We start from the raw sequence: 13,081 nt of genomic DNA on the forward strand, positions 1-13,081 counted from the left end.
CCCACGGCGCCTTGGTGGAAAGGTAGAAATTAGTAGTGGTTCTTTTTGTTCCTGGTTTGTTATAGCACAAGTATGAAAGTTAAAAATCATTTCTTCTGTAGAGCAAGTAATGCCTGGCCACCAGAATGATAGTTGCGCCCTTGCACGACAACTTACAATTATAGATGACTTTGGTGAAGTTTTTGAAGAATATTAAGCCAAAGTGCTTTCAGTATGACTACTATTTCATTGAAGACTCATAAATCATGAATGACTGAGAGGTGCTTGCACCGTTCAAAGTGGTGTAGTATCGGATTACTGAGGATAGTGTCTGGCCATCCTTCCAGACAATGCTCTCGGATTTGAAGGCACTCTTCACCTTGTTGCTGCGCTTGCTTTATTTCCTGCAATCTTCTTGTAGTAGTTGGTAAGTGCTGAGTGATTAAGGGCATATATGCGTCAACCTCCTCGACAAAGTGTAAACCCTCTTGTTTGGGTCCTTCTGATAATGTTCGTGACAGTATGTCCACTGTTATTTGACATCGTCCTTGCACATATACTGTGATGGAGTCATATTTCAGCAAGCTTAATCTGAACTATTGGATTCTGGGCAGCATTTTCACTATTTCTTTCGTGTTCAGAAGGGCAACTAGTGGTTTATGGCCTGTTTCGACTTTGAAACATAGTTTAAAAATTTTTCACATGCCCAAGTTGCTGCCAAAGCTTCTTTTGTGATCGTGGTATATCTTTGTTCGTTTATGTTAGTGACCTAGAGGCATAGTTGTCTGGTCTATGTTTGCCGTCTCTCTGTGCTGCACTCAGCTACAACACAGGCATCTACCAGCAATGTGAAAAACTGCCCATCTATATCCTGTCCACAAAAAGCAGGGCGAATCTAACCAGTCTAATTACCACCCCATTAGTCAACTCTCCATCATCAGTAAAGTGATGTAAGGGGTTGTATACAGTGCCAGCAAGCGGCACTTAGTCAGCAATAACTGCTCAATGACACTCAGTTTGGGTTCTGCCAGGGCTACTCAGCTCCTGACCTCATGATAATCTTAATCCAAACATGGACCAAAGAACTGAATTCCAGAGGTGAGGTGAGAGTGACTGCCCTTGACATCATTTGACCAAGTGTGGCATTAAGGAGCCCTAACAAAATTGGAGTCAAGAGGAATCGGGGCGGGGAAACTCTCCACTGGTTGGAGTCAAACTTAGCACAAAGGAAGATGGTTTTGGTTAATGGAGATCAATCATCTCAACCCCAGGAGTTCCTCAGGGTAGTGCCCTAGGCCCAACCATCTTCAGCTGCTTCATCAATGACCTTCCCTCCATAAGGTCAAAATTGGGGATGCTGCTGATGATTGCACAATGTTCAGCACCATTCCTCAGATACTGAAAAGCTGTCTAAGTCCATTTGCAGCAAGGCCCAGACAACATTCAGGATTGGGCTGATGTGTGGCATGAATGTTACTTGCCACTTAAGTGTCAGGCAACGATTATCTCCAATGAGAGAAAATCCAACCATCGTCCCCTTGACATTCAATGGCATTACCATCACTAAATCCCCCACTATCAACATCCTGGGGGCTACCATTGACCAGAAACTGAACTGGGACAACCATATAAATACTGTGGTTACAACAGCAGGTCAGGTGCTGGGAATTCTGGAGAGGGTAACTCACCTTCTGACTTTCCAAAGCCTGTCCACCATCTACAAAGCACAAATCAGAAGCATGATGGAATACTCTCCACTTGCCTGGATGATTGCAACTTCAACAACACTCAACAAGCACAACACTATCCAGGACAAAGCAGCCTGCTTGACTGGCACCCCATCCACTCTCTCCACCACTGAGGCACATTAACAGCAGTGTTTACCATCTACAAGATGCACTGCAGCAACTCACCAAGGCTCCTTTGACAGCACCTTATAAACCCACAACCTCTACCACCTAGAATGACAAGGGCATGGGAACACCACCACTTGGAAGTTCCCCTCCAAGCCACACACCATTCTGACTTGGAACTATATTGTCATTCCTTCACTGTTAGAGTCAAAATCCTGGAAACTCCCTGCCTAACAGCACTGTGGGTGTACCTACACCACATGGACTCCAGCGGTTCAAGAAGGCAGCTTCTCAAGGGCAATTAGAGATGGGCAATAAAAATGCTAGCCAGCAATGCCCACATCCTATGAAAGAAAAAAAAGTACTGCCCTCCCACCCTAACATGTAGACAATGCTATGATCAGTAATTCTGGGTCATAACGTACCAAGATTTCGGAAGAGATTAAAAGTTGTTTAATCCTTTCAAAAGCATTTTGATGGTCCACATTCCAGCACCACCATTGACCGTATCTCAAAAGTTTTAACAGGGGCTCGTTAACCTCTGCTAAATTCTGCAGAAACCTGCCTATTTGGTTCGCCATCCCAAGGAATTATTGAAGTTCAGTTATGTTCCTGGGTTGTGGAAATTCTCTGATAACTTATTTTTTTGTGGATCAACTGTGATTCCAGTACTATGTGACCTAGAAACCTGATCATAGGTTTGGTGAACTCAAAATTTTCATTCAGACCTGCATCCTGTAAGGCTCTCAGGACTGCTCTGACCCTGTGGTCATGCTCTTCTCTCATGAATCCATGTATAAGTATGTCGTCCATATGGCATATTACTCCTTCCATGCCTTCTAACTGTAAAGAGGGAAATTTGCTGAGCATCAGCTCACAGGGTGATGTGGTATTCGGTCTTCAATTTCCCAATCCTGTAAACAATTTTGAGGATTCATTTCAGAATCTAGCAGTGTAATCATGAGCAACTTTGTCCACTTTACAAATTAATTTCAGTTTTAGGCAAGTCTTTTTGCTTACTAGAGAGCATTCTTGATTTTGAATGGCAGGTTCGAGGGTTTCTCGATCTTTATATATCAACTGCGCCATGAGTTGGCCTTTCACTTTTAATGTCGTCCCCCCATGATCTTGAAATTTAATAGGTGAAGGTTGCAATGTAATCTATTTTGACCAATTTGACTTAATCTAATCAAATAGAAACCCCTGCTCCCATGTCTAATTTAAACTCTGTGGGTGTCCATCACTTCAAGTTTAGCACCAATAGTTGGTTTCAGCGTCATTTCTCTCTCCTAGGAAGGTTCATTCCTGTTCTTGTGGTTCTTTTCTTGTACATGGATCGGTTTTAAAATTTTCTCTCTCTTTTTACAGATTATCAATGTTTTCCAGCAACAAGCAGTTTTGAAGTGACCTATTTTTCTCGTTTATCCGGTCTGTTCCCGCCACACTGGTGGCATTTCAAAATGGTAATTGGCACATTTTCCCCCATTTTGGTGGGCTTAGGCACGCTTCCCCTTTTATGGCCTACAAATCCTGAACAGTCCCACTCCATCTTCTCCACGAGTCCTCTGCCTCCCCATTTGCCTCGCGATCTGCACTGCCTTCACTGGCGTTAAATCCTCTCGTCTGTAAGAGGTCTGATAATACTTCATCTAGGACCTCTACTACAATTTTGTCATAAGTTAGCTTGTCTTTAAAAATTCCAAAAGCGCAGTTCGCTACCAGCCTATAAAGATCGTTGATGAACAAATCCATGCTTTTGCCTGACCTTTGCTTTCTTCTATTAATTTTAGCCCTCTTGATTATTAAATTCTGACAGACAGGGAAATGAGAGTCGAAAGCTTGCAGGACTTCTTCATAAGAAACTGAAGTCTCATCAACCCCCTGCCTTGCTATCATGTCGTCAGCAATAGATCCTACAGCCGGGAGGCGGCAGGTTAAAAAGCCTGGCTCTGCTCGCAGAGATACCTGGCTAGTTCTGCAGGTCAGTGTGGAGCCCCCCTATATCGTCATCCCATTCCCCCTCCAAACCTCCTGTCACCCTCTTAACCACTATCCCGCCACTTAAGTTCCTCAATTGGCAGTGTGGTAGGAAGGCTATTTGCAAACTTAAATGAAATGGAGACAGGAAGGTGGCAAAGTCCCCAGCTGCCACCTTCCTGCCCGAATAAATGCCCTCCCCACTTCCAAACCTGCCATGGTGCAGGCTATAAAATACCGACCTTCAAGTCTTCACAGTGGACGACACATGTTGCATACCAGAAATAGAGGATAATCGAGGGGCTATAAAGAGTGAGGAAATTAAGGTAATTAATATCAGAGAAAAAATATTGGGGAAACTTAAGGAACTAAAATCCAACAAAACCCCAGGGCCTGATGACCTACATCTTAGGATTCTAGAAGAGATAGTTGCCGAGATAGCATGCTGGCTAGGATTTACCAGAATGCCTTAGATTCAGAAACCGTCCCATTACATTGGAAGTTGGCAGACATAACACTGCTATTCAAGAAAGGAGGGAGAGAGAAAACAAGGAACTACAGGCCAGTTAGCCTGACATCAGTCATTGGGAAAATGCTGGAATCCATCATTAAGGAAGTCTTAACAATGCACTTAGAAACGCATAGCATGACTAGAACAAGACAACATGGTTTTATGAACGAAAAATAGTGTTGACAAATTTTAGTTTTTTTGGTGATGTAAAAAGGGTACATAAAGGAGAACCAGTAGATGTAGTAGGCCTGAATTTCCAAAAAGCATTTGGTAAAATGCCACACTAAAGGTTATAGAGAAGATATGGGCTCATTGAGTTAGGAGTATGGATAGAGCTTTGGCTAACAGGCAGGTAACCAAGGGTAGGCATAAACATGACATTTGCAAGTTGCCAGGCTGTGACAAGGAGCAGTGCTGGAGCTTCAGCTATTTACAATCTGTATTAATGTCTAAGATGAAGAAACAGAGAGGAATGTATCTAAGTCTGCTGACAATACAAAGGTAGGTGGAAATGTAAGCTGTGAAGAAGACAGAGAGGCTCCAAAGAGATATAGACAGATTAAGCAAGTGGGCAATAAGATGGCAGATGGAGTATAAGGTGGACAAGTGAGAGATTATTCACTTTGGTTGTAAAAATAGAAAAGCAAAATAATTTTTGAAAGGAATTAAACTTGTAAATGTTGATATTCAGAGAGACATTGGTGTGCTCGTACAAGGAACTCAAAGTTTGCTTGCAGGTACAGCAAACAATTAGGAAGGCAAATGGCATGTTGGCCTTTATTGCAAAGGTAATGGAATATAAGAATAAAATTGTCTTGCTACAATTGTACAGGGCTTTGGTAAGACCACATCTGTAATAGTGTGTGCCATTTTGGTCGCCATATTTAAAGAAGAATATACTTGCAATGAAGGTGCTACAGTGATGATTCACTAGATTGATCCCTGGGATGATGGGATTGCCCTGTGACGAGAGAATAAACTGGGCCTATATTCTCTGGAGTTTAGAAGAATGAGAGGCGATCTCATTCAAACATACAAGATTTTGAAGGGATTTGATAGGGTAGGTGCTGAGAGATTGTTTCCACTGGTCGGGGAATCTAAAACACGAGGGCACAGTCTCAGGATAAGGGACCACTCATTTAGGACTGAGATAGGAGAAATTGTTTCACTCAAGGGATTATGAATCTTTGGAAATCTCTACCCCAGAGAATTGTGGATGTTCTATTGCTGAATACATTTAAGGCTGGGATGGGCAGACTTTTGGTCTGTCAGGGAATTAAGGGTAAGGGGGGAGCAGATGGAAAAGTGGAGTTGAAGCCTGAGATCAGCCATGATCACATTAGATGGCGGAGCAGATCGACGGGGTGTATGGTCTGCTCTTGCTCATATTTTTTGTATTCTTGGGATTGGATAGGATGGTGGAGTTAATGTAGCAATGGCAGAGCAGGGTCAATGGCCCATATGGTCCACTCCTGCTCCTACTTCTTATGTTATGTTCAATTGTTGACAGTGTATCAAGATGCCATTAGCAGAACAGAAATAAAATATCTTCTTTGTGGGGCTTTCTTTATTTTAAAGGAGTATGTGTTACATATTTAGGTGCTTTCATTGAGCCTTGAAGGGAGTGTGATTAACAGATTTCTTTCACAAATACTTAGTGGCAAAATAAACCAATATCACAAAATGGGGAATACTTAGGAGGTTGGCAGCATCTGTAGAGAAGGAAACACAATTAATATCTCAGGTCAATGACCTTTCATCAGAACTGGGAAAAGTCAGACAGGTAATAGGTTTTCAGCAAGGGGGCGGGGGGGTAGAGGGATTGTTGTGGGGCAAGGACAAAAGGGATCAGCTGGAAGACAGGAGAAATTGAATGACAGAAGAATTAGTCTTACAAGGCCAAAGGGAATGGTGGTGGGATAGGAAAAGAAACAAAAAATATACCTAAAGTAGGTGTGCTGCTGTTAGAAAGCAAAAGAAAACAGGGTGGAGGGGAGGGGTTGGGTGGGTGCTGAAATTGGTGAGTTTAATGTTGAGTCTGGAAGCTTATGTTGAGCTTCACTGGAACAATGCAGCACCCCAAGACAGATGTCAGCATAAGAGTAAGGTGGCAAATTAAAATGATTGGCCACCAGACCCTCAGGGTCATCCTTGCAGAAGGACGGAGGTGTTCTGCAAAGCAGTCAACCAATCTGCGTCTGGTCTCCCCAATGTAAAGGAGATCACATTGTAAGCAACAATAAGTATTTGCACTGAATACAAAATGCCAGAGATCTGAAATTGTCTATTGAAATCTATGCACGTTTAGTCATTTTAATGTGTCAATAAGACAGTATAATGCAAACAGGTCCTTATAACAAGACCACAAAAGAGCCAACAAGACCACAAAATATTACCAAGCCAAATCTAATAAGAAAGAACTGTGAGTTGCCAATACTTCAATCACATAGTTCCTTTTATGCAAATTATTTTTAAATCAAGGAAGTTGTATGTATTTATGTCTTGATGCTTCTTTGCACTTTTTGAGTGTCTAGATTTTCTGCTATGGGTTCAGTGTAAATAATGGATAATGGTGGGTCTTAAACAGGCTCAAATAGATGTTTTTGATGTAAGCTTATTGACTTGAAACCGTAACTCTCTTCGCTGCCTGACCTAGGTGTTTCCAGCATTGTTTTTATTTCAGATAGTTACCCAATTTTCTGATATTAGATTATTTTTTATAGTTGTAGGCATAGATTTGGACAGGGTGCACATTGCCAGAGCAGGTGTTTGAGGCTTGGTGGTGGTGGGGGGAGAGAGGAGAGACACGAGGATAGATCTTGACTTTCTTGCAGTAATGGAAAAAGGGGGAGAACAATACGGGAGAGGTGCAAAATGGGTCGCTAACTCGGCATCACCCGTTTTACAATATCAGACAAGGTCAAGATCTACCCAAAATGGTTGGGGTGAAAAATTGCCCGGGTGGACCAGAGGGAAGCATACCATAATCAAGAGAGGTAATGGAAAACAAGTGAACAGATCAGAAACAGATGAATCTGTTATAATATGTCCATCCCCAAGTCCCTTCGACACTAATCAGAGCCATGGGTGGCTCTGAAAAGAGCCTTTGGATTATCAGATTTACATTTTGATTATCCTGAGATGGAGTAGTGTCGCTTGCAGTGAGAGAGAAGGTTTTACTTCTTTCGGGACCTGGGCCAGAACCCATGCTCTTCAACTCCCAATCTATTCCCTCTCCCTCTGGGAGTAACACAGGGTGGGATTTCCTGAGCTCTGCAGCTGTTTAAACTCACCTCTCAGTCCTGACTCCTGAGCGAGGGGATTGCAAGTTGGAGTGATTGCAATGGCTTTGCAAAGAGACCCGAGCACCACAAGCCCAGTAGCATCATGTGTCCACAGCAACTTTACACCCCAGCAGAACTCTCACTTCCAATGGTGTAGCTAGCATCAGTCTTAATAATGGTTGGAGCCAAAGTGAGCCACTTTTCAAAGAAATCCCCATTCTTTTTCTGGTGCATTTCCAATGGGAAAAATGCACAGGAACAAAACATTACACCACACAGGAAGCTGGTTATTTTATATTTTATTCAAATATTGCAACAGGCCACTGTCATTTTGATACCTCAGACCAAGCTTTGTAAAATTATTCAAAATGCTTTCTACTTTTTCGCAATAACAAATTAATAAAACAATACAAATTTCAAACTAACAGAAAGTAAGAATTGCATTTATATAGCTTTTCTTGACCCCAAAACCCCAAAAATATTTTGCAGCCAATAAGCACTTTTTTTTGAAGTGTAGTCACTTATAATATGGGACACATAGCAACAAACTTGCGTAAACCAAGACCTTAGAAATATTAACAATGTAATGGTCAGTGTGTCTCTTCAGTGATGTTGGTTGAGGGATAAATATTAATCAGGGCATCAGGAGAGAATTCTCTGCTCTATTTCCAAAAACAAAAAGTGCCATTGGATCTTTTAAGTCAAGATAAGCATGTTGATCAGACATGGGGGTTCAAAATCTACTTTGACAGACAGCATTGCCAACAGTGTAGCAATCCCTCAGTACTGCAATCCTTCAGTACTGCACGCAAACATCAGCCTAGAATTTGCTCTCAAGGTTCTAGAGCAGGACTGCAGGTTGAGAGATCTTATATAAATGCAAGCTTTGTTTTCTTTTGTTTCAGGCTTATGTAGATGTCATATGAGGCAGCAGGCTGACTTTGTTTTACAACTTACATTGCAGCCATCAGGCACTAAAAAAGTTTTATCTTTACCTATCGTGCTATTTCCAACAATGAAATTGTGTACCGACTTTCTGAATTTAGAATATTATATACTTTACCTCAATAATGAGCGTCTTGCAGTAACTACAGCATGGGAATCATGCACGATTCGGCCTTCAGAAAATAAAGGATCATTGCAGTTCATTTCTCCTGTTCCAACTGCAACAACTTCATAAGGCTGTCCATCTAAATTTAAAAACTTAATATAATTCTCAATGGAAAATTAGTTACATAGAATATATATATGTTGTTCAGAATATACAACACACAAATAGGCCATTGGGCCCAACAGGTTGGTGACAATGTTTACGCTCCATGCAGGTCTCCTCCTACCACTCCACATCTAATCCTATTAGCATAACCTATTCCTTTCTCTCTCACTTCTTTATCAAGCTTCCTCTTAAATGCATCCATGTTATTCACCTCAACTATTCCTTATGGTATTGAGTTCGACATTCTAAACATTACCCAGATAAAGAGGTTTCTCTTGAATTCCCTATTGGATTTATTAGTGACTATATTGTATTAGAGCCCCTGGTTTTGGTCTCCCCCACAAGTGGAAACATCTTCTCTACATTTGCCCGATCAAAGCCTTTCATAATCTTAAAGACTACCAGGTCAATCCTCCGCCTTCTCTTTTCTAGAGAAAAGGATCTCAATTTGCGCAATCTTTCTTGGTAAGTATAACCTCTTAGTTCTAGCATCATACTAGAAAATCATTTTTGCACCTTCTTCAATATCTCGATATCCTTTTATTAATATGGAGACCAGGATAGTTCATAGTACTCAAATGTGGTCTAACCAAGGTTCTATAATTTAACATATCGTCTCTGCTTTTCAATTCTATCACCGGAAATGAATCCCAGTGCTTTTTATTTAATAACTTTATTAACATGCATCACTACGTTGAATGATTTGTAAATCCTGTGATGACCTGTGACCTGGAAGCAGTAGTGAGGAAAATTTGTAATTTCTTTAAAAAGTCTGCAGCATCTGAGATTGTTTTTCAGAATGTTTGAAAAGTACTAAGAGTTTACATAAATTGTAATGGGATCAATTTTAATTTTCTTGGATAAGAAGAAATACTGACTCATGTGATCTGGCAACCCTTGACCTGGAAGCAGACCGACAGGAAGGAAGTTAAGAAAGAAGGTGTGTGGCTGGCAGACATAAAGAAGAACCACAAGCAGAGGAGCTGCAGGGTGAAGACAAAGATGCAGACAGAGACAGAGAGAGGAACATACCAAATTCCTGTAGGGAGAATAAGCAAATCTCTCTCAGGCAGAAGTTAGCTTTCCTGTTTTGGCAGAAAAAGAGGCAAGAGCTCTTGGAGGCACTGTGCGAGCTGGTTAAAAAGGTCTAAAACCTGGAAAGCTATGAATAGCTCAGGGACCCTAAAACACTGGGTGTTTTTCCAGAAGTGGCCAAACTATGAACCAAGGTGTTACTGGGTGGTCAGCTGAAAAAGAACTCTGGAGAGCTATATCATCGGAACTGTCATGGTCCAAGGGAAAGAGGACTGGCAGAAGTGTGCTTTGCTGATGATAATCATACCCCTTTGTGAAACTAGGTGGTGAAAGCTCTTCATAAATAAGACATATCTTTATTGTATTGATCAATGAGAAATTTACCTCTATATTTGAAGTATCATTTGCATATTTACTTTGCACTGGTTCTGATTCACGTTGAAGTAAAAATTATAAAAAGTGAAACCTTGTTGGTAATTTCTTCATTTGAGGGTTATTTGATAAATTTGGTTTTCGGTTTCCCCTGGGGATCGTAACCCTAGATTGCCTTTACTCCTCTGACAAGTTATGCCTTAATTTTTCAAACAGTGTGTAGCCTCCTTAATCATTCTACCAAAATGCACCATTGCACATTTATCTGTATAAAAATTAATTTGTCAATCGCATAGTCATTCTGCAAGCTTGTTGATGTCTTCCAGGATTTTGTCTCAGTCCTCCTCAGTATTAACTATAACCCCCAATTTGGTGTTCACAACTGTTGATGTTATACTTCTGATTCAAGTCCAAATCATTCATGTATATAATGAACCAACAGTCATCCCCAGCATTACCGTAACTGTTTTATAACCATTTCATTAATCATTGTTAGTTGTTCTGACCCCACATGATCTGACTTTGGACAAATCTACTATGCAGCAAGTTGTCAAAATTATTTTGAAAATCCAAATACATTACCTCAACTACATTACTCTTGTCAACTCTGTTATTCTTCAAAGAATACAAGAGGTTGTTCAAGCATGAACTTCCTTTCTACAATCCATGCTGACATCTTTGTGGTATTTTCTAAATGCCTTTCTAGTACATTTTTCATTACTTTTCCTACCACAAACTTTTGAACTAACTGGGCTAGTTTCTTATATTTGTTCCATCTTTTTAAAAAAATACAAGCTTTAGCTGTCTAATAGTCCTCTGACACCATATGAAAATCATGAGAAAAGGCTATGTAATAGTGCCTCTGTTTTTTCTTATATTTTCAGCTTATATTTCACCTCTTTTCTATTTTTATTTATATCTGGTGAAGAATCATATGAACTCGAAACGTTAATTGTATTCCTCTCCACAGATGCTGTCAGACCTGCTGAGTTTTTCCAGGTATTTTTGTTTCAGGTTTCCAGCATCCGCAGTTTTTTGCTTTGATCTCTTTTTTCTTCCCCAATTACTTTTAATATGTGAGGATACAATCCATTCAGACCAAGGATTTTATCCTCTCTCTATTTGATTTGGTATACATTTTGATCTCCTGTTCGAATGTCACTTCCACCTTGCTTGCCTCAGTATTTACCAGCGAACCTAAATAATTATTTATTTCTGGTAATTCGATGTCACATTTAGATTTATCTTATGCATCTCATCATGTCCCTATCCTTATGATTTTTCTTTGGTTATTTATGTGTGTCTGTAGAATACTTTATTTATTGTTATAAACTTAGATAGTTTAAGTTTGTAGCTCTATGCTTTCTCTTTTTAAAATTTCTTTGCTGACTCTGAATTTCCTTTTGTCACTCTCTCCTTTGTCCATATACATGGTGTATGCCTTTTACTTCATTTCAACTTTACCTTTATCTCTTTATTCATCTGTGCTGTTTTGTTATTGGCTAATTTATTCTTGCTTTTTAGTGGAAGATATTGTTGCGAATACCAAGTTTATATGATTATGTTTTGGGATTGTGTTTTTAATTTAAGATAGAATGGAGGACTGAAGGGGGCCATGTGATCCGCTCTGAATTCTGCTGACAACAAGCCTAAGTGGTTTGGTTGTTAAAGGGGGAATCTTTAACTTTCACTGGGAAGGTGGTGCAAAATATTCACATTTACAAACAAAGACCAGGGCACCTATGCTAATGGTGGATAAACACTGTCTCCTGCCAATGAAAGATGGTTGCTGATACCCGACTGCACATGCACATTGAATTTCTGCATGTGCGCAGACCAATGATGTCACACCTGTCAGGCAATGGGACAATGTAGCAGGGATCCAAGGCCGACATCAATTTCAAGAATTTCATGGACAAAAAACCTCCTTACCTTGCCTGGGAAAACTCCCCCCAGAAGTCTGGGCTGTATGTCAGGTGGGGAAAGCTCCAGTAAAGGCTGCTGCTGAGTAGCAGTGAGATTAATGTTGTGGCTGGAGGGAACAGATCAAAGTTAAGTCAGTGATGGGGAGTTCACAGGGGAGGGAATTCTTAGGGTCTGCTTTCTTGTCATCAGTGCCAATTTCTTACACAATTCTTTGGGGTGCTTTGTGAAACATGATTCTAAAAATCTAGAACATTGGACTGTGTTAGGGACCCATGCAATTACATTATTATAGATTAACATTCCTATAACAGTTAATTTTACATTAAATGCCCAATTTATTATTTCCCTTTCCTAATTTTATACAAGAAGTTTCACACTGGCAGGGGTTAAAACTCAAAGATGGTCAAAGAAATCCATACTTACCAGCTTCCAGACCACAACCCTGCCCCATGCTTCTTAACCTTGTCCAGAGTAAAACACTAGAACTGCATATGCATGGCTTTGGCAACAAACGCAGCATGGATAAATTGTTAGTCCCCAAGTCCCAGGGAGGTGTTAGGAATGTCAGGTTTTTGCAAAGGTTATACTTTAAACTATTAAATTCTAAGACAGAACAAATTGGGGGGGGGTGTCTAGAGGATAGCTAATTAACATTTCTACCTGGATATAAGGCCCATGTGATTTACATTGCCTTGGGGATGGGCTTTGGGAGGGGAAGGTCTATAGGAAGTCACTGTAGGATTCAGTTGCAGGTCTTTCTGAAAATCACTGAGCCTCACAGACATGTGCAGTGTGCAAAAATCTGAGAGAGATAGAGGCAACAAGTCTCTGCTGTTCACCATGCAAGATGTGGATGAGCGCTCACACTCGGACTTTAGAGGCCAAGTTTGAGGATTTAAACAAAGTTCGAAGATTCATCTAATTTTGG

General features: G+C 40.6%; 1 protein-coding gene across 1 annotated transcript in view; it reads right to left on the reverse strand.

Annotated features, from left to right (window-relative positions):
- The window catches only part of adad1 (adenosine deaminase domain containing 1 (testis-specific)), an 89,218-nt gene that overhangs the window by 38,276 nt on the left and 37,861 nt on the right, over positions 1-13,081 (reverse strand). Inside the window, exon 8 of the mRNA XM_041175890.1 lies at positions 8,668-8,794. Coding sequence (XP_041031824.1) covers positions 8,668-8,794 — 127 coding nt within the window. The remainder of the gene's footprint in view (positions 1-8,667; positions 8,795-13,081) is intronic.

Source organism: Carcharodon carcharias, chromosome 1, assembly GCF_017639515.1.
Source record: "Carcharodon carcharias isolate sCarCar2 chromosome 1, sCarCar2.pri, whole genome shotgun sequence".
NCBI lineage: Eukaryota > Metazoa > Chordata > Chondrichthyes > Lamniformes > Lamnidae > Carcharodon > Carcharodon carcharias.